Source organism: Channa argus, chromosome 14 (assembly GCF_033026475.1).
Source record: "Channa argus isolate prfri chromosome 14, Channa argus male v1.0, whole genome shotgun sequence".
NCBI classification, from domain to species: domain Eukaryota; kingdom Metazoa; phylum Chordata; class Actinopteri; order Anabantiformes; family Channidae; genus Channa; species Channa argus.
Genome location: NC_090210.1, coordinates 13,168,231 through 13,190,007, shown reverse-complemented (window position 1 = coordinate 13,190,007; position 21,777 = coordinate 13,168,231). Strand labels below are relative to the sequence as shown.

Below are 21,777 nucleotides of genomic sequence, written 5' to 3'. Positions count from 1 at the left end.
CAACATTTTATAATTGTTTTATGAATACAATTGGTGTTTGCAGTTCCAAGTAACTGTAACAAGATTTCCTGTACCACATTTTAGGAACTTCTAAAGGAAGGACAGTGGAGAAGAATTTGAAACTGCGTTTTGTGACATAAATTGTAACATAGTCCCTATAGGAAGGAGCTATAGACAAGGGTTAAAGTCTAGGGTCATCGATCAATCCATGTATTATCCAAACTGCTTATCTTGTTTAGAGCTGCAGGGTGCTGGGACCTATTCCAGGTGTTTTGGGGCGTATGGTGGGGTACACGATGGATATTCACCATTTAGAGTCAGCAGTGTGGTAACTGGGCGCAACCTTTCTTTACAGCTTTTTATGAAGCCGAGTTGAGAGTTGCAGTAATCTAAGCAGACTGCAATAAAAGCAGGTCCTGGCTAATATAATAGAAATTGTAAAATATTGCAAATCTTTTAATATACAAACATTGTTTTTTTTCACCTTTTATAAATGGCTGGTAAAATTTAGTTTACAGGTTGATTTTGTTCAGGAAGATCAGCGAACATTGATTCAGTGTTTCTTTCTGCATACGCGGAACCTCTTTTTTCTGCTCATTATGTAAATAAGTGATCAGACAACTATTTAAAGCTATATTAGGCAATTTAAATTGGCCCTAGCATAAGACCCAGATCAACCTACTTTGCTCTGTGCTCTGCTACACTCTGCTATGCTATCATGCTTTGCAAGCTGTCCAGGTGTATTAGTTATTATCAAAAACTTTAAGAAGCAAATATCTCTGCAATGTTGTCAGGGGAATGTAATGAATGACTCTGCTATTGGTGACAGCATGATCCTTTCCCCAATAATATTAGTCTTAGTTTTAGAGCATAAAAATATAATTTTAAAAGTTATATACTGAAGCTCCAAATTTATGAGCCATTCAAAACTTTTGGTTGTGTGGTAAAACAGAATTTACAAAGCTGTGCATATAGTTGTTTATATATTTACCCAGAGGGATCATGTATAAAGGAAAAAGGACAGAGATACAATGGTCAAATTGAGAATACCATATTCTACATTTAAAAGAAAATTAGATAGTTTGGTACATTAGAAATTGGCATGTAATTAGCAAGAATGTCCCCAGCCAAAGTGTGCTTCTTATACAGAAAACAGAAATGTTCATTATTGTTGAATGGAAATACATTTTGATATGATTAGAAATATAATCTTTTTTTTAAGTTGCCTGGAGGATGTCAAATGCTGAATGACTAAAAGGCAATAAATCACCTTTAGGCCAGTGGTGCTTCAGTAAAGTTGGAGGTGCTTGATCATGATTTCCTGTCAGCTCATCTCTCGGGGTGCAAGGTCACTTATTCTATATTACAGTAATGATTCCAAGTGATGACTTGCTATCTTTTGGCTTTGGAAAATGCTGTTTCAGACCCTGTCTTAGAAAGTCGTATAAACGCTTAATTGGGTTCACAACTGCCTATTAAAAAGTCCTTGACATTTGGGTAACACTGCTGCCACTGTGCCAACCACTGGGGTTACTGTCCCACAAAGTCTATGTTTTTCTCTTTGTATATTAGAACATCCTGGTCCATGCAGATTGCTTTATACCCAAATTGAGTTTTTAAGTTGCGATGAATGGGATGATGTCTCTTGATATTTTTCCGGTATTTAATTGACAAGAATAAACCATGACAGGTAGCATATATTACTGTCTATGAACAGTTCGTAAGTGATTTATACATAAGAATGTAGAGTAGGAATATATAATTTAGATACAACTTTTTTATTATTTATTCATTACACCAAGATTGCAGCACGAATGGCTGCAACAACCCCTCTCTGTCTGAGTTTAGTGCCTAATATTGTATGTTCCGGAGTGTGTTCATGTGTTTTGTGCTTACATCCATGTTTGCAAAATACACCGTCTACAACATCCACAAAATATAGATGCTACTACCTTCTGGACATAAGGAATAAGGCAAAACATCACTTGGGTCTCTGTGATTACATCATCATTTTAGACCAGCATACAGACCCAGAGTAAGAACCATCAGACCAGCACAAAAGCAGGCATGTGTGTGGCCAGAGTGAGACTCCTATGCTCTGCAGGACTGTTTTAAGCTACTGCACTACATTTCTATACATGCAGCCACTTACAATCACTACACACACATAGAAGAATACACTGGCTGTTACAGCATATATTGAGAAATGCATTGATGATGTCACTAACAGCAGGACCATCATAGTTCATGCTAACCAAAGGCCCTGGCTGACAGGGGAGGTTCACAGGCTCCTGAGGGCTCAGGACACAGCCTTTAGAGGCGGTGACACTGCAGGATTAGTCAATGCCAGAGCCAACCTGTCACGCAGAATAAGGAAAGCAAAACAACAATACATCAAGAAAAAATTTCCAGATACTTTAGCAGTACCAGAGATCTCTCATGGACTATAAACCAACAACAGAGACCTGTGAGAGTGACATCAAATGAACAGCCTCAATGACTTCTTCGGCTGCTTCAAAACATAAAACAATGCACTGGCAAAGAATTCTACTTTCTACTGCTCCTCTGGATGAACAGGTCATGCTTGTGGCTCCATCCACCGTGAAGAGGATCCTCAACAGGATTAACCCACGCAAGGGAGCTGCACTAGACAACATACCTGGTCGTGTTTAAAATGACTATGGTAAGGAGCTCAAGGATGTTCTAACTGACATTTTAACCAGGTCCCTATGCCAAGCTGTTTTCCCCAAGTGTCATACCAATTCCAAAGAAGCCCCCGCCACCCATCTACTCTACAATGATTATCGGCCCATAGCACTGACTTCTGTCATTCCAGAGCGCTTCGAGCAGCTGGTCATGCATAATATGAAGTCCATCTTTCCTTCCTTCCTCCCACGACCCATTTTCCATTTCATGATAGAGGATGCCATTACCATTGCTATCCATCCAGCCCTCACCCACCTGGACTCAAACAACTCTTATCTGTGAACGCTGTTCTTAGATTTTAATTCAGCATTCAATACAATCATTTCCCAGCAGTTACATACAAAAACTAGATCACCTGGCTTTCAAAACCTCTCTCTGTAACTGGGTGCTGGACTTTCTATCATAGAAGGCAATAAAATGTGCGGCTCGGTGGCAACACCTTCAAGACCATCACACTAAACACAGGGGTGCGTGATCAGTCCACTGCTCTTCACCCGACCTACAGCACCAACCACATCATCAAGTTTGCAGATGATACAACTTTGTTTGGCCTCATCACTAACAACGATGAAGCCAACTTCATGAATGAGGTGAACCAACTGGTCCAGTGGTGGAAGGACAACAATCTCTTCCACAATGTAGGTAAGACCAAAGAGATCGGCCACAGCATCTTCCACCGACCATCAACTGTGCTGCTGTGGAGAAGGTGAGCAGCTACAACTTTCTAGGGGTCCACATCTCAGTGGACCTCTCCTGGACCAATAACACCACATCAGTGGCCAAGAAGGTGCCAACACGCCCACCACCCATCATGTGATCTTTCTATCGGGGCACTATCAAGAGCATTCTCACAATGCTGAACTCTGCCAACTTCCTCCCCACTATTCCCCCTGCCCATGGACCGTAATTCACCCATTATACACAGAGGACATTTGCACATAAAGACCCATTACACTCACTGGCTGCACTCTGTGATACTTGCTGCTGTAGGTGACTGTTATCCATTTCTACTGTATTTGAATTACCGCCACTGTCGTATATAGGTTGATTTATATGGGTCTTAAACTGGTTGTTTTATATTGGTTTTAAAAATGTTATCTATTATTTCATATTTATTTTCATTTGTCTAACTTGATGCTCGGAATTTTTATACTACAGTTAGAGAGAAACGGTTTTTCAGTTCTTCAGTACGTCCTGTACATATTGCGAATTGACAATAAAAGCAGTCTTGAGTCTTAATAATGCAAAATGACAGCAATGCCTTAAGGCTTTAAATTTAAAACATCAACCTTGACTGGATGTTAAGCTCATTGGGCTTTGGTGGACTCTTTTGTGCTTCCCATTCGTGTGAATGTGATATCTCTGGAATAGTTTGAGGTGATTTCTTCAAATTTGCTATAAATGTTCACTTAACACAAGGCTTAACTGAATTTATTTTGGATGACAGGGGTCAAAGATCTGCACAGACATGCATGTAAACTACATTCCAGTGCTTCACGGTGCAATACTGCAATGCATTAATACTACTGAACAATAGTTGGTACTGTGCACATCACTGTATACTTATACATTAAAATGCTCCCTATGTAAACTATATAGCACTGTAATCAAAGAATAAAGACAAAAAAGGTTCATTAACCATGTTTTAAACTGTAGATTAAATTATTTACAAAACGATAAAAAAATCTAGGTCAGAAAGAAAAAACATTGAAACAAAGTGCCAATGAAGATGGGAACAATATGAATTTAACTTTAAGAATTTGAAAAAAACACCTATTTTGAATATAGGTAGAAGGGTGCTAAAGTCTTGCTTGTTGCCTTAATTGTTTTTTTAACCAACTGTGGCACAATCCAACCATCTTTACATTGTTATGTTTATTATTAACATTAAGACAACCCATGGAATGTAAGAAAAGTAATACTATATGAATTACATCTAATATGTATCAGTAAGATGTCCAAGCCTTTAATGTATTCAAACGATTCCATTAAAAAAGACCTGATGAAGAAACATTAGTATGCAAGTTTAATACCAACTAACAAAAGCTCTTTGAAATAATTAATTTAGAAAATTGTGTTTGGTTTATGAGAATAAACGGTGCCCTGTGGTGTTCCTTGTAAACAAAGAAGACCTCTTAATGTGTTTCTCGACCAAAGATATTGTCTGCATTCTTAGTGCATCTTTGCGATGTTGAGTTCATTTCCTTATAAATAAAACATTTGCAGTTACTTGCTTTTGTTGGCATGTTGCTGTATTCATAACTATGTTCACACCACCAACTGTTGACCACAGCAGCCTTCACCTACGCACTTGCAGTGGTGCATATGCATCACACCCATGTGTGATGCTGCATTGTTCATTTTCCCCTTAGTCGTACTCTCTTCCAATGCCAGCCTTAGTGCATGCTCAAAATGTGTGTGTGTGTATATTATTTTAAACCATCTGACATTTCTTTCCCTCAGCCTGCTCAAATGTGCACCTCTGCATCACATTTCTCTGCTGTTCTCCTTGTGTCGCTGGCTCTCGGACAGAGTAGGCGCCCTGGGGTGACTTAAATGTTTAATGACCACAGCCCATGGCAGCGACACTGCTCCCCTCTTGCTCGATGTTCTTTTTTTGCTTACAGTAGTGCAGGAGTTTGCTCAGAGTGACATGGGGCCCCTGTCACTTCTCCTCTTTACACTCACACTTTGCAGACTGTTTAGTCCCTGAGCTGCCACTCACCATTTATCTCCATCATTCCCCTGTCTCACTTCTGCCTCTTGGCGTCTGTCTCATCCCCTCACTGTCCCCTTCTCTTTTCTCTGGCTCTTTGTCTCTCTTTCTCCATCAACCACCTTTTGCTCTCATTTCTGCCTTCTCCTCTATGTCTCTTTCTACCATTCTGTCTCATCCCATCTTCTTCTCTTCTGCACCTTGCGTAGAAAATGAGCTAAAGTCACATTGCATTTTAGCTGTTGGAGAACACGATTTTCAATCAGCATGTTTACAGACAGGGCACAAATTAATGTAGTGTGTGATTTCTGGGGCCATGTAAGGTGGAAAGGACACAAAGGTAGACATTGAAACATGGCTTATGATTTTTTGGGGGTTAGATTAGGAGGATGGGTATACTGAAAAATTCAACGCTCCTCTGACTTTGATTTTTACACACAGTTTTATTCTCTCTCGTCTTTTTTTGTCTCTTCCTCTGATCTGTTCTTTTTTTATGCCAGTCCCTGGCCTTACACCATCTTCCAGCGCGGTTTTGATCTTGTGATGGGAGAACAACCTTCTGATCGCATTTTCAGGTAAGAGAAACTTCACAAAACCGATTCATCTGACAACACGTTCCATGCTGCCACACAATGCTTGATGCACGAAAGATTGTGTAGTCAAATATCTTCTATCTTATAATTCTGCTACACAAGCTTTGATTGTCTCTTCCTCTTTTATGATCATGAGCGGATCCTAAACTCTGGTTGCAAAACACCTTCCGCAGACCAAACTCAGCAAGCGTTTTGCTGCATAAAGGAGTTAGACATTAGATTTGCAAATTGGAAGACAAAAAAACGGAGGGCCACTTCATTTTCAGGTCAGATGTAAGTTCAGATATTAAAGGTTTTAAGGTAATTTTACAGAAAATTTTGATTATATGATCAGATTATATTTAGATGACATGATTTGAAAATAACTTGTGAAAGTGTGAAAACAACATTCCCTTTGTCCTCTACTGTATTATAACATGGATTTTGCAATGTTTAAAAGCTTTATAATAATACATTTGCCACACATTTGTGTACATAGCTGTGTTTGTTTCTTTTTCTTACTGTCTATTCTCCAACCATGACCTTACTGATTTGTTTTCTCTGTAACTGCAGTAGGCAACTACTTTCACTAAATAAGCTTCAAAACCCCCACAACCACTCTGCTCAGTACCAAATACTGAAAAGACAGTAACAGTAGCATTTTAAATGTGCTACATTGCCATGTAAAGATTATGGTCTAAGACTTGCACCTTACTGAGAGAAGAGGTGAGGTAAAAATGCCAGTTTCTAATTTAACCATCAGTGTATCCAGCAAGCTGCAAACCTAACACAGTTTGAAAACGATCAGAGGTGTGGAGGACCAGCTCCAATAAAGCAAATGGTAAAATGCACATTGATAATTCAATGGGGCTGGTAAATTTGAATCAATCAGAAGCTTTCAGATAATTTAAATGCTGCTTTAACACATGGATGAAGGCACCAATAACGTGTATCCCCTGTCTGAAAGGGTCTTTTGTCTGATTAGGTTCCAACATACCTGCATTTTTTGCTGCTGCACCACTATGTTTGCCAGCTAATTATCAAATTTGACGATGTTTCATCGTCATTGTCAATCATATTACTTTGTAAAAAAGACAATTTAAAGTGACCGACTGCATAGTGTTGCACTTACTAATTAAAGTGCTTCAAGATGCTTTTTGTTGTGAAGTAGATGTAGCCTTTGAAAGTGTCATGGTTAATGTGTGCGGTATGTCCAGGGTACCCTACTGGTGGTCTTCCATCAGGAATGCAGTGCGTTTAATTCAGAAAACCTGCAGTTCATCTTTTCAGCCAACAGACATTGTGTCATCCTTGTCCCTGAACATGCACTAAGTTTTAGTTTATCCAATCTCAGTCTATAAAGTCGAGCTCAGTGTGTCAGTGTTTCTGCTTTGTTTCAAGGCAAATTCCCAGAAACAAACTTCTCTACATAGGTGCTGGTAAGTATGGAGATGGTCTCACACCTGAGAGGTGTGAATGATTTCATTTAAATATGAATAAAACCCTCTGCAGGCATTGAGCTTGTTCTACTGTTGCTCTGTTGTTGTGTCGCAAACTCTGGACTATACACCTGAGAGAGTTAAGTAAAAATCCATTTAAAATTTGGACAAGAAGAAGATTTACTGAGTTTCTGCTTGAAGCAACATTAAGCATGGTGTTAATTGGAATCAGCTGAGAGTAAAGACCTCTCCCACCTCATATGTTTGTTAACACAGCTCCTGCTCGCAGACTATTCTGAAAGTACACAGGAAAGTCATCAAGGTTAAATTACAGTTATCAGTTATTTTGCAGAGTAACTGTATACTTGCTTTGGTTTGATGAGTCAAAGACTGTAACTGCTGTTTTTCAGGGAAACAAATCGCACATCATGAGGGTAAATGTGTGCTGTCATTAACATCTGAGAGACAGTTTCCACTGGTCAAAGTGTGTCTCTGAAAACAGGGACACAGACACACTGCTGTTAAACCCCCTCTGTCCTTTAAGGTTGGGAAAAACACAAATACAGAAACTACTGTAACTGATTCCACTGAGTCTCCTAAAATCTGTCTTCATAAACAAACATATTTTATTCTCTCACCTTCTGTTTCTGTAACCACACAGTCATTATTCACCTGTTATATCAGTATTTAAGGTATTCGACAGTATTTAACTATTTTAGACTCGGTTTACCTATTGTTTTCTCACCACATTTTCTTGTAGCAGATTAATTGTACACTTTGATAAATAAAAACCCCGGGGACCACTTCACACAGAAACCTACAGGAGAAAACTTTTCTGTGATAGAGCTACCTAACAATACTTACAATTTTTACCTCCCAAAATAATTTGTTTCCTGGCTTGGAAAATATCAAATCTGTCACAGGATGTCTTACTGCTTTCATTATTAGTCTCTGACTCCCAGCAGCAAAAGCAACAAAACACAGTTTGTGCTACTGCTCACAGTAAAAAGAAAAGTCATACAGTTCATGTGCTCCACTCTTGTGACTGTAAGCATTGCCTTTACATTGCCAACTGACAGAGGAAGCTGGCATCACACAACTATCTTCAGGAAGGGCTTTGATAGCTCCCTGGTAGGATGCTTTCTGCAAGGAGCGTCTTAGTTCTCATTCTGTCCAGCCGTGCAGTTTAAAATCTGTTTGTCCACAGACTGCTTTCTCCCAGCCATCCATCCTAATTTAAACGTTTCTGTCTGTAGCTTTGAACCTCACCAAACAACTCTTGGCTCCACACTCCAAAGACCTTGAACGTCACCTAGTGCTGGGAGTGCCCTGCAGTCATTATCTTGTTTGCTTAAGCAGATATTACCATTAAATGGAAGGAAATGAGCCAATTACAATCACAGTGGTGTGTAGACAGCAAAATGAAACACAGCAAACTCGAGGATGCGCCCAAAATTCTCCTGTGTCAGAGGAGATAATAGCTGAGAGTCAGCATTCAAGCACACAGTGTTTGCCATCCGCAACGTATTAAACACCAGGAGCTCCTCTGAGTTCGGCAAACATGTTTTCCACTCAACAACTGTTTCCTCATGGGATCTCCTAGTGTTTTCCACCTTCAGTTTCTCTGTGGGTGAACCAGATAAGTCATATAGCAGCATTCTGTGCAAGTCCCCAAGTGTCCATTATAAAGAAGTGCTCATTAAGTAGCTGCTAATTTGTCCTGTGTTCACCTATATACGTCATATTGCATCACAGGGATTTTCAGTTCTCCGTCTGTGCTCAGTCCCAGAAGAGACAGTGGAATGACTTACGGGAGAGGTGGAAACACTTTTCGGAAATAACACACAGCGTATTACTAGACTTGCCACTTCATAACAACTTGCTAGAACCTATTGTTTTACAAAAATTTGAAGAGAAACAGCCCACTGATCTGCAGAAAACCTGACTTTGAAACAAGGGGGGGTAATTGAGTGGATGTATATTGAGTCTTCCAATTCTATCGTGCCTTAATCTCTCGGTAATGAATGCAGGCCCCACAATCCACTGGCCTTTTTCTATGTTAAGTTAGCATTTTATTAGATGCAAATTGAATAATTCTGAATGGGGAAATGTGTTTAGTCTGCATAAAAATGGTTGTTAACCATTTAATCAACAAGTTTCCCTCCTTTGTACTACAACTATGCATGCATAATTCATCAGCACTAATAATGCATTTGATGCTAATCAATGTGGACTGTTTCACTTAAAGTTGGAAGCATTACTTTTCATCTGCAGTGTGTTTAAAGATTGATGATGTTCATTGACTCACAAATAAAGAATTGTTTTAAAGCCCTTGTTCTAGACATCTGTTGTTTACAGATTTATAGCCCTGTTTTGTCTCAGGGGAAAGTCTTGCTGGCCCTTTTTTCTTCCCAGAGTTTCTCATTACGAATGCATTGCGTCTATTAGCACACAGTGTCCTTCTGCTCAAAAAAGAGCTATGGAAAACGGATAACGTTCTTGAAAGGTAAAATAAATAACAACCAACTGACCTGATGCCATTAGTCGGAAGTTCGGATGCAACAAAATATCAGTCTTTGAAAAAATGTCCCATTCTGATGTGACATTGTGGTTGTATAAAACTCAATGTAATGAAAGTTACTCTACTTTAGCTTGGAGACTCCTAAGGTGTTGAAAGAGTGTACAATGAACTCAGCTTGCCTTTTAAAGTACAGGGCATTACCAAGTAGGGGCTGGGGGGGGCACTCGTTGGGGGTCCTGGGTATTTAACCTCTGTGGAGATATTAAATCATTGGGTCGTGTGTCTTTATTTATGTGTGAAGGGACACTCCTTCAAAGACAACAAAACAGACACAATTCTAGCCAGAGGAGATGGGCTGTTTAAATAACTACTTAATAGACATGTTGGAAAATGACACCAGGCATATCAGGCAACTCCTGTCATAGACATTTTAACAGCCGTTCACGCTTTGACGTGTGACTGTTATACACACATGGTTGGGACAAGGATCCAAGAATCCATCAAGCTGTTACGTGCCTTAAGGTCTCCACAGAGGTTAAATAGCTGGGAGTCCGGACCAGCCAGTAAGAACTGAAGAAGCCTTTTGGACTAGAGGTGAAATTCATTTTGGAATAACCTTCTTCACCTTGTTTACAAGTCACAAAGTTATGAATGTAAACCCTTCATGCCCAAATTTATTTACCTTACTTGCATTTCTTTCAACCTTCATGTTGTGAGGTGACAGTACCCTTTGGTATTCTGTACTTATCAATTCCACTTGCATTTCACTGACTTGACCTTATTTCAGAACATCTTTAGCCTAAACCTGTAACTTTATTTATCTCATGCCCCCTTTCGTCCTCTGCAGGTTCACATACACCTTAGGAGAAGGAATGTGGCTGCCGCTGAGTAAAAGTTTTGTCATCCCCCCTGCCGAGCTTGCCATCAACCCCTCAGCCAAGTGCAAGACAGATATGACAGTCATGGAGGATGCAGTGGACGTACGGTGAGCAAGGACATTTTCTGGTACCCCTTTCCTTCCAGTAGGAGTTTTTGGGTGACATGATGAAAAGTATAAGGCTGCAAAGCAAGATAATGCTTGATAATCCACCTAACTGAAACATATTGTAGCAAATTTCTACCCCTCTGTGTTTTATTGTCTGTAAATATCCCCCCCACCCCCCACTATTTTATATTCTCATCTAATTACTGTTTGTGTTTTATTTACTATTGTTGCAATGAGTCTTAAACAGCCCTGTGAGGTTGCTTCAGAGGTCTTAGCAGTCATGATTCAGAGGGTAATGAAAATCTAACACAAAATCAATTAAAACGAGGCAGAAAAACTGGAATAAAAAAAGAGTGAAGACTGAATTACTTTGCGATTCAAAGCCATAAAGAGCATTTCTACTGTTAAATGGTTCACGACTCCTCCAATGACTTTCAGCTCTGTGTGCGGTGACTGAGAGAACCCTAGCTGAGCCAAAACCATGATGCAGCTTTAAACTGGTCTCGGCTGACATTAGTAAGACAACTGAATTGTTTAGTTATTTTAGTACTGTAGCCTTTACGTGCAAAACAGCAAAACACAGTCTAAATAAATTACTTTCCCCCCCAGATGTTTTTTATCTTCGGACAGTTCCGGTTGTGGATCCCTTAAGTGCATGTAAACGCTGTTCCCTGAGTACCCCAGTTTCTTAAGGGCTTGGAAATGTAGTCATTGACATGTCAGAAAATCTTAGAACACACAACAACAAAATTAAAAAAACTAAAACATTTCACAAAACACATTTAACAAAAAATTGTTACCAAAAAAAGACACATCAGGAAAACCAACAACAAAAGAGAAAACGCAACAATATTTTACAAAATAGGAAATATAGACAACATTGTTTGCAGTGTTTTAAAATGTAAATGACCTAATCAACCTAAAAATGTGTATTAACATCTAGCTTCTTTATTTAGCGTTAGACATACAGTCATATAATATGAAGAGATGTTGGGCTGGATGGATGAGTTAAGACCGGAGTTGTGTGGACCTGATTTGGAAAATGTTTCACAATTTGGCCCCTGCAGGCCATAATAGTTGAGACATTTGATGTAGACCAGAGGCTTTTTTTAAATTTTATTTTATTTTTTTTACCTTTGCTGAAATGGGCTGATGATGTTTCAGGAGACACAGCTGTATTGTATTTATTGTGTTCCCTTCTTAACTGTTCTGATGTATAGTGCAACCGTGAGTGCATGGGGAGCATGTAGGATGTGAAAAGCGTAGACTGGAAATAAAATTAATTGAGTTGCCTTTCAGAACAATAAACAAACAAGAGTGCCTTCATGGTAGCAAAGCTGTCAAGCATAATGACATGTAAATTCCTACTGACATATTTTTGACAGGTGTAAAAACTAATTTTTTAAAGTGATGATCATGCAGCAAACATGTCATCAGCCTATTTTGCACTTGGATTCACTGATAATGAAGTGTGTTGTTTTTTCCTGTCTAAGAACTGACATAATTTAGTTTGCATCATGAAAAAGCATTTTCAGTGAATTCACTGTATGATGGATTCGGCTAATTGTGCTGCACGTTTCTCCAGCAATTTTAATTGTGAAACATATATTTGTTTGAAGGGGGGTGAGGGGTCATGACTTTGTTTTCTGCTTCCAAAAGGGACAGCAAAAAAGAGAACCACATGATTAGAGCTTTGCCTGACTTTTGCTGCCTATTTAGAGTTTCTTTGTAAAGCCAGACTGGTTGATGTGGTAACAACAAGACACAAACAGGAAGCAAAGTTTCCTTTTAAAACTTTCCTTTTTTCCTTTTCCTTTTAAAATGTTTTCTCTAACCAATTTTAGATTACTGTCTGGAGTACTTACTGACCTATTTTGATAGATTTCAACCTTCCTAGGTCTCCAAGAAATTCCATTTATATACATCTAAACTGCAACTTGCCAAATACATACATTTCTAATCTCAACATTGCATTAACATAAGTCATAAACCAATTCTTATTATGTTTCCAATGACTGTTGTTGTAATTGTTTTATAAAAGCTACTTTTACACTGCCTCTTTGAGGCATATTTATGGTGTCATAACCCTGCGTCAACATAGGTGTGAAAGGAACCACTCTGATAATGGGGCTCATTATTGATCTTCCTTTAAACTGCCTCAAGAGGTATGATCAAAAACTGGGTGGATTTGCCTGGGGGTGTTGAGGATAAAGATATACAGTATAAAGTTATGATGACATGACAGGGTTGTTTTTGCCGGGAGACTTTCAGACCTATGTTGGAGGAGAAACGGCATTTGCGACATATTTCCATGTCAAGCAAACTTGTCATGCATAGTTTAAAACATGTTAATGATTAAAATCACATTGTGTTCAGTTTGTGTGTCATTGTGCGTCATTGTGCTCCACCTGACCACAATCATACTCTGGTACTAGCCAATTACTTCTGCCTGCTCCTGACCTGTATGTGATATTAACTTGCAATTTCTGGTGGTTCTAAGAATTCTCCTTCCATCCAAATCATGTTGTAAATATACAAATCATACAAAAAAAACCTTAATTATCCTTTCATAGGCATTGTTTTAAGAGCAGTATTTAACAAAATCTGTAAACCTCACATAAAACGTCACAGCACTAATTGTACTGTGCCTCTAAGTACGTAAAATGAACATCAGAGCACCTTTAGGACTGTCTGTTTTTTTTTAGTTCATTGTAAATAGGCAAAGGCATCTGAAAAAAGAGACGACTCGACAATAAATTGAGGAGCCTCGGTGTACAATGAGTTGCCAGCAAACTGTTAACATCAGAAATTGCCAGAGCCGTGCTAGCTGCATGACAATAAAATAAAAAATAAAAAATTCTGAATTGTATTGGTATTCAGCAGAGATTTGTTGTTGTTTCTGATGTGCATTTATCTAAAATAGTGGCATAATTCATGTTGACTTATGTTGGTGGATTTAACTTGTAGCAAAGGGAGCACAAATAGAGGTAAATCTCTCAGAACATCAGGATGACCAGTTTAGAGACTCTGGCACCATCCACTGAGCAATACATGCCCCGTATGTTGAGTGGAAAAAGTTATGTATGTAATAAAAAGTAAATTCAATCTACAAGATGGTTTGTTTCAGAACATTTTCTTTATTAAAAAATTCAGCCATTTCTGCATCCTATCATAACTTTGGACGCGCGTGTGCACACACACACACACACACACACACACACACACACACAAAAAGCCACGGACTGTGTTTATCAATAAAACCAATTTATCCTTGTGTTTTAAAGATAAATTGCATTCATTGATTATTTATGTGTGTTATATGCTGATTATTATAATTCTGTTAACAAAATCAGAAACATTTAGAGGATTAGTGCTTAGACTGGTGAGCATACTTACAGTTGCCTAGATGCAAAATAGTGATGCAAGTAAGAATAATCTGTAAAAGAAAGTCTATCTGAAATAAACACCAGTAAATTATATTTTAACTTTAAAAATAGCTTATATAGGTTATATAACTCTTTAAAGTTGCAAAACAGAGTTGCTTAATGTTTTCCATAATCAGTACACTGTTCCTCTCAACAAACTAAGGGCATTTCTGTTTACATGTTCCTTGAACTGCAGCAAAGAACATCATATTATATGTGTTATCTATGTCTATCATACTGTAACTGATACTTTGTAAACCAGTTTTCTGTAAACCAGAGGTGAAAAAGACTGAAAGATTGTCCCTGTAGGAGCTTGCATGCCATTATGGAAAGGGTAGAAACAGAACTTGTGTGTGAGTGTGCATGTGCATTCTCCACTCGGGTCACATAAAAATGAGGTAGAAAAAAGTTAGGCCCTTTTTAAGTGTAAATATGTGTCTTTGTGGCTGGACACGAAGGAGTTGAATAGACGCAAAGATAAACATGCTCTAAATGCACATGCTAAAAGCAGCTCTCATGTTCTGAGAACAGCGAGGCCTCCATCATCTCTACAAAAGCCATGTGGCTTAGATTAATTTCATTTATTACCACAACCTTTCTGTAACCTTAAAGCTACAAGCTCCACTACAACCCAGCACTCTCTGCCCAGGGATTCAGTTAGTCGTCATGATAAAATTAAAGTTAATGACAGTACTAATCAAGTCAAAATAAGGGAAACTTTGAATTCTTAGAGAGACTTGAAAGACTCTGAAAAATATTTTAAAGTGAATATGTCTGCACTGTGGACCATAAATGGATTCCTGAACGAGATCTGAGGACTGTTTTTGCCCAGTGTGCATAGTGTTTATATGTCTTATTTTAAGGTTGAACAGCTGTGTGAAATGATGCCAAATGAACAAAAAGATGTCCAGGTTAAAAAAAACCTTACAACACCTCACAAACTGGCTGGAGACAACCAAAAAGGATGGAACATGACCAAAATCTGACCTATGGCTTCTTTTTATCCGTCTGTTTTCTCATGGGTTGTCTCCGCTGCTGACAGTGTTGTTCAATGAGTCTGAGTCACTTGATGCATTTAAAGGACCTCTCCACATTATGTTTTGTAGCAAAAAAAAAAAACACCGGGTTTCTTTGATTTGTTGCCAGTTACGTTTTTACATACAATGCATTTTTTCTTTGATGTATTGTGAAACATGAAGTACGTAGGGAGCACGGCTGTAATGATGATTTTTGGGGGATGTTTAAAGACCTGAAGCATTTGAATTCTGGACCCTTTGTGTGAAATGCTGGCTACTGATGCTACACACATATGTGTGTAGGCTTGTTGATTAAAAGTAATGCTAAGTTAAGATATTGTTTTCCAAAGCAATAACATTACTTTTTTTAGTTACTTTTGCATAACTTTCACGAAATGTTCCCATAAACCTTTGTGTACGTTTGGTAAAGTTGTGAAGGTCCAGTTACCAAAGCAGGTTTTTGCTTTTCATGACTTGTCCACCACATAATGTCAACTCCAGTGGTCTCGCATAGACTGTCCTAACATTCACATATCCTTCTCACAGAGCTTGAAGCAAACCCAGCTTCATTTATACACATAATTATCTGCGCCTAAGCAGGCAGCTAGCTGATAACTCACCTCTTCATGCTTCAACTGACTCACCTTTTTTCAAAATGAGACTAATGATCTTTCTGGATGCCACAGATTTCACTGGTAATGTTTTCCACAAGTTTTTACTGACGAGGGACTTTTTTTTTTACTATCCTTTAAGGAGATGTTTGTGTTTCTGCAGAGTCTGACTTGGTGAGTTTAACATGCATTGACTTTATCCATAACACATTATATCTCTTTATTGTTAAAAAAATTCCCAATAGGATTTCTGAACATAACACGTGGCTGCATAAAGTAATAATATTACTATACTGAGGAGGAAGCTTTTTTATATTACTGTGTTACTATGATATAATATAATGTAGTAATATATACTACATAACCCAAACACTGTTCACCACTAATCATAACAACTGAAGCATTTTGAGATAAGTATGCAAAGTGCTATTTTTGCAAAGTACTGTTCTTGAAAAGGATGCAGTAATCTTTGTAGTAACATGCTGTATTTTAATGTTGGGCCTAAAATTGCCTAGGTGTAACTTTACAGCCCTCCCCTGTCCAGGTTTATAAATTTCACTTCACCTCCTTTCATTTCTTTTAACATCTCATTTCCATTTGGCACATTTCGTGAAGATGCTGTGTACAGTAAATACCTGATTTTGCTCTGATCAATGATCTGATGAATGCTGCGTTCAGTTTTCCCTGGGGCCCCCGAGCAGATACTGCTAGGAGAGACCTGGAGACACCTTCTTGACGCTGATTTGCTCTGCTGCTCTGTATTGGAGCTGCATTCCCCCATGTTTGATAATCATTTGTCACTCTGTCTCGCTCTCTGGAAGACAATTAAATGGCAATGAGCCCTGATCTTCCTCTCTTTGAATAGGTGGCTTCATGGTAGTTATGACAGGCTTTTTACATAAATCTGCTAGTGGTTTTAGGCTTTGCCTTTGAATGTATGTATAGGATAACAAATGCAGATAGAAATGGCAATGTGGTTGAGAATTATGTTTAATATGTAATCTTTTATAAAATATAAGCACTCTTACAGACAGTCCAGGCAAAGATCCAGAAAGGCAACGCAAGCTGGTGATAAACAGGCAGTAGGTGAACACAGAACTGAACAAATAGTAAATATAGAAAAGAAATGTCACAAGTCCACAGATGTTCATAGTCTGCCAGGGTGGTAGTAAAACATGATCAACACATTGAACGGATCAGAACACTAGGAACAGGTGTGGGATTAGACAGAGGTCACGAGGAGGAGATGGAAACATCTAGTGGTTGGATGGAGAGTGGCAGTTTAAGGAAAAACCAGAGAACCACACTGGACTAAGGACATGGAAGCAGAGACACTTTACCAATGCATACGTAGAGACAGTGACTCTAATACCACCATTACTGTTCAGCCCAAGCACGCAGGTGAAGCGCTAAGCAGTACAGCAATTTCGGTGTAGGGTTGTGAGGTATGACAGTTTATGATTTGTGAGATTATAGAAAATTGTCATATTGTTGCAGCTTTCCTCAGCTATGAAAATGCTGAGTAAACATATTTTTTCTTTTATTTTCTTACGAGTTTATATAAGCTAGGAACACAGCTGGAGCTGTTGAGAGGCTAACTTCAGTTTGGATGCATTTAAGCAGAAAAGAAATCAGATATGCAAAAGTACATTTTGGTCAAGTATATAATTCAAATTGTAGATAGAGAAGAAATTGGCCTTCCCAAGTGGTATTTTCTTTTCATTTTTGGCATGCAGTGGTTGTTGCAGTAGCCTTAAAGACTCACCAACATGACATATTTTGCATTGTGTGATATTTAATTGTAAATTGTTTTGCTCACAATCTGTGGATGTGTCCCGTATAATTGGAGCTCCAAATAATTTAGCAATCGTGCTTGCTTTGAGTTTCATCATTTGCCAAGCCTGTGCTCAATAGGTCCCCTCTGAATAAATGACAACAAAGCAATGGGCAATTATAATAGAAAAATTGGTTTGTAAGATAACATCGTTTTGACTGTGAAAGGGAGGGAAGCAGAGTCGTCTCTCTCTTAGGGAAAGCAAAAGTGTAAATAGAGTTGAAAAATATATACATAATGCAGGAGGCTTTCTCTACCAAGGCAAGTTTCATGGCAATGCCATAACACAAATTCTTGTTTATCATCAGCCGTACTATTCCTCTTCTCTAATTTAGATTCTGCAAGAATACACAAAGGTCCTGTCTGCTTTGTTCTTCATCTCCACTGATCTCAAATACTTATACTGTTGTCCTTCCACGGGGTGATATGCTTATTCACCTTGCAGGAGGTTTACAGGGACCACAAAAGAAACACAAACATGAAGTGACTGCTCAGAGGAAGGTTAGAGCAATGAATTCATGATTTGTTTTATCTCATATTGCTTTGCATAGCAATAGTGCTGTGAAAAATCGGCTTTCTTGTGCAGCCATTTCTAATTCATTTAAATAGATATACCTTCATTTATTTAAATAGAGAGCAAGGTGAATGTCTTGCGGTGGAGAAAGTTTAAGTACCCCATCACAGTTGCTAATTGTCCCCCCCACCCAACATGTTAAAACGTGATCTTAGGAAATGTAATTATAGTTTTAAGGAGATCAAATTTCATACTTCTGATGGCAAGGCATAACTAATTAGATGCTGAATTTCACCTAGAATTATTACTGTTTTGCTCACCAGCCATTGTCCCTCAGCTGCCTGAACCCATCGCACAGAGAAATATCAAGCCAGCTGTTTGATATCTCTCTGTCATATAGCATTCAGCTTGAGGCGCTCCTCAAAAACAATATCAAGGTCAGAAAAACCTGTCAAAGTTATGTCCATAAGTTGCCGGATAAGTCCGTAATGTAATTATTGTGAGAGGCCCGTCTCCAGGTTTTGTTACACTTTGTATTTGCAATCACAGAATTCTTGTGGTTCACATCTCCACTAGGTTTCCCAAAGGGACGTCCTGTTTAGTTTGATGTGTCATAGGTCACTAGTGTGGAAGCGTAAGGCAATGGGCTTCACAATAGACCTGTGAGCCAACACCGTGTGCAGGTATTTCTCATTGGAGTTGTACTGCAGTATCACATTGTAATTATTTCAGATGACATTTGAGACTACATTCTAAAGTATATATATATAAAATTACACCTGCCAAGTGACTGTGTTGCCTCCCTCTGCTGAAATCCACCTGCATTTGGCAGGTTTGTGGGAGTAAATGTCAAAGCCTGTTTGATGGTAATATTTCTTAAACAATGAAACATTATAAATAATTAATGAGATCGACATGAAGAAAAAAATTCACTTAATAGTGATTCATGGCATTTTGATAATGCAGATATACAGTAACTATTGGATCCATTTTTCTGAAAAAAGGTGCAGTTCAAGTGCAAGCTTAAAGTATCTGGGCAAAGGTGTAATGGGTGCAGCCAACAATCTTTGTTCAATTTTTTGTTGCAACCAGCAGAGGCACATACCAGGCTCAGTAAGGTGCAACAGACGAAAAGAGGCAGAATGCATTAACTTGGGAGGGATGCCTCATGAGCAGGTGGAGTGGGGGTGGGAGTCAGTAATAGCCATTCACATAATTTACTCCCGTCCCTTTTAGGACCTGCAGGTGTAGGAGAGAGACTGATGTGTGGCAAAGTAAATTAATCTGTTTGAACAACAAGAATTTACAAAATGAACAAAAACCAAAGCACTACAGATACTAAATCTCTGAAAATATTCTGGCAGAGATGGAATTAACAGTCAGCTGATTTGTATTGGTGCAGCAGGTGTTTAATTAATGCAAGCTGGATATACTGTTTGTCTACTGTACAGTTGGTGAAGTCACAATAAAACCTAATTCCTTCTCCTCTGCATTTAGATATGAAAACAGCCATTTGTGATATGAGCTTGTCTTACTGGGTAACGGATCAGTTCTGTAGTGCATTGTATTAAGAGGTGGTTCTAATGTTTTGGTCCTCTGCACGCACCCCCACTGTGTTCTAATTCTTTTTTTTATTGATTCATTACCTCATGTTGCTGCGCATCCTGTCAGTATCCTGCACATTCAGGTTAATCCTTCACTGTACAGCAACAGCTATGAGCTTGCATTTAATAACAGGTCAGATAATGGGTTGGATTAGGCCAAAATTTATTGAGAGATAATTAGGTAATAGATCGCTTTATATTGAGCTTTGCCATATGCGCACATGCAAACTGGACCCATAGGATTCTGCTCTGAACTTCTTTCTCTAACCCCAGCTGCAGTACTTTTAAAGAGAAAATTCACTTTTATAGTCTGTTTGCACATATAATTTATTATTTTTGACTGAGAGTTTGGGCTTTATTTGTAAAAGAAAAAAAAATGTCCTTCAAGATCTAATGCAGCTAATTACCGGAGGATTTTTAGCTCTCGAAGTGAAAGCTTTCCTAATCACTGTACCTTAATACAGAGCAGTGCTGTCACTTTGTGCAGAGATGTAAATGATGACGCTTTGCCAAAATTAAACACAGCCTCTCTGTCAAAACAGAGGCTGCAGGAGAATCACAGAGAATGCTGGAGCTTATCCCAGCTGTCAGTAGGCAAGAGGCAGGGTCCACCCTGGACAGGTCACCAGTCTAAGGGCCTACACAGAGAGACACACACAGGCAGACAACTGTTCATATATTTGTACCTAAAGGCAAGTTCCCAATTAACCTAACGTGCATGTCTTTGGACTGTGGGAGGAAACCCACGCAAGCACTGGGAGAACATGCCAGAGTCAATTGCAACTGGGGATCTTCTAGCTGTGAGGCGGCAGGGATAACCACTCCTCCACCATGCTGCCCTCATCACTATAATATTATTGGTTGTTTTTTCTGTGCGTAATTAAATTATTTTTATGCATATGTTAATTTGTAAATCATGTTAAAGCACAGCATAAAGAAAGAGGCCGTATTTAACACAACTGGAAAGTGTTTTTTGATTTTGGAAGAGGCCTCTGTGTCTGCGTGCCAGTGCTGTGTGATGGCATGAAAATTGCATTGTGTCAGGGTTTGTGATAAAAGGGTGTCTGAGTAGATCCTATTGCAAACACTGTTTGAGTCTAAAATGAGCACAAAAGTCCCACCAAACCACTAATAAGCGTAAATCCAACCTAAGCCACGTCTCTTCACCCACACCAGCACAATCGAGTTCGGGCAGTACCAGGGAAATACAGAAGCAGGCGCAGCCTAAAAAAATACAGGCTGAAGCTGAGGAAAATTGCATAACACTTGTGTTTGAGTTATTGCTGTCATTGTTTCTGCACGAAAAAAGAATTCCATGTCTAATACAAGAACATTTTTACGCTCAAGGAAATATCTTTGCTTTATCGTCTTTTTAAACTAGCAGTTCATACGATTTCTTAGATTTCTGCAACAACTAAAAAGCACCATGGATTATGTTGAAATATACTCCACTGAATAGATTATGATCAGATGCAACATACTGTACTTTTTTAAACACACTGACTTTAGCTCTGTTTAGGCAGCAAAAGCTCGTTGGTCCTGTTATTTGTAAAAGTAAATATATATTTAGTCTGAAATGGTTGTTTTCTGTATGAAGCAAGAACACAATCTTTCCTTAACAAAGTCCTGTGAGTGCCTCATAAAAACTGGACTGGATATTTGGTGGAAAATATATCATACAATGTTTTGTAACATACTGTATGTTCAGTATCAAGACAGCACAGTGATTCTGTACATATCCAAATTCTGAGGACCTCTAAGCAAGTACTTTGTGTGGTGTGTCAGGTCACACTAATGGAATTGCTTTGTGTGTAGTTATGTAGTAACAGAGAAC

General features: G+C 38.7%; 1 protein-coding gene across 6 annotated transcripts in view; it reads left to right on the top strand.

Moving 5' to 3' along the window:
* astn1 (astrotactin 1) overlaps positions 1-21,777 on the top strand; it is a 391,153-nt gene that overhangs the window by 130,695 nt on the left and 238,681 nt on the right. For all 6 annotated transcript variants that reach the window (XM_067474376.1, XM_067474375.1, XM_067474374.1 and 3 more), the window contains 2 exons: positions 5,923-5,997; positions 10,802-10,939. In XM_067474376.1, coding sequence (XP_067330477.1) covers positions 5,923-5,997; positions 10,802-10,939 — 213 coding nt within the window. The remainder of the gene's footprint in view (positions 1-5,922; positions 5,998-10,801; positions 10,940-21,777) is intronic.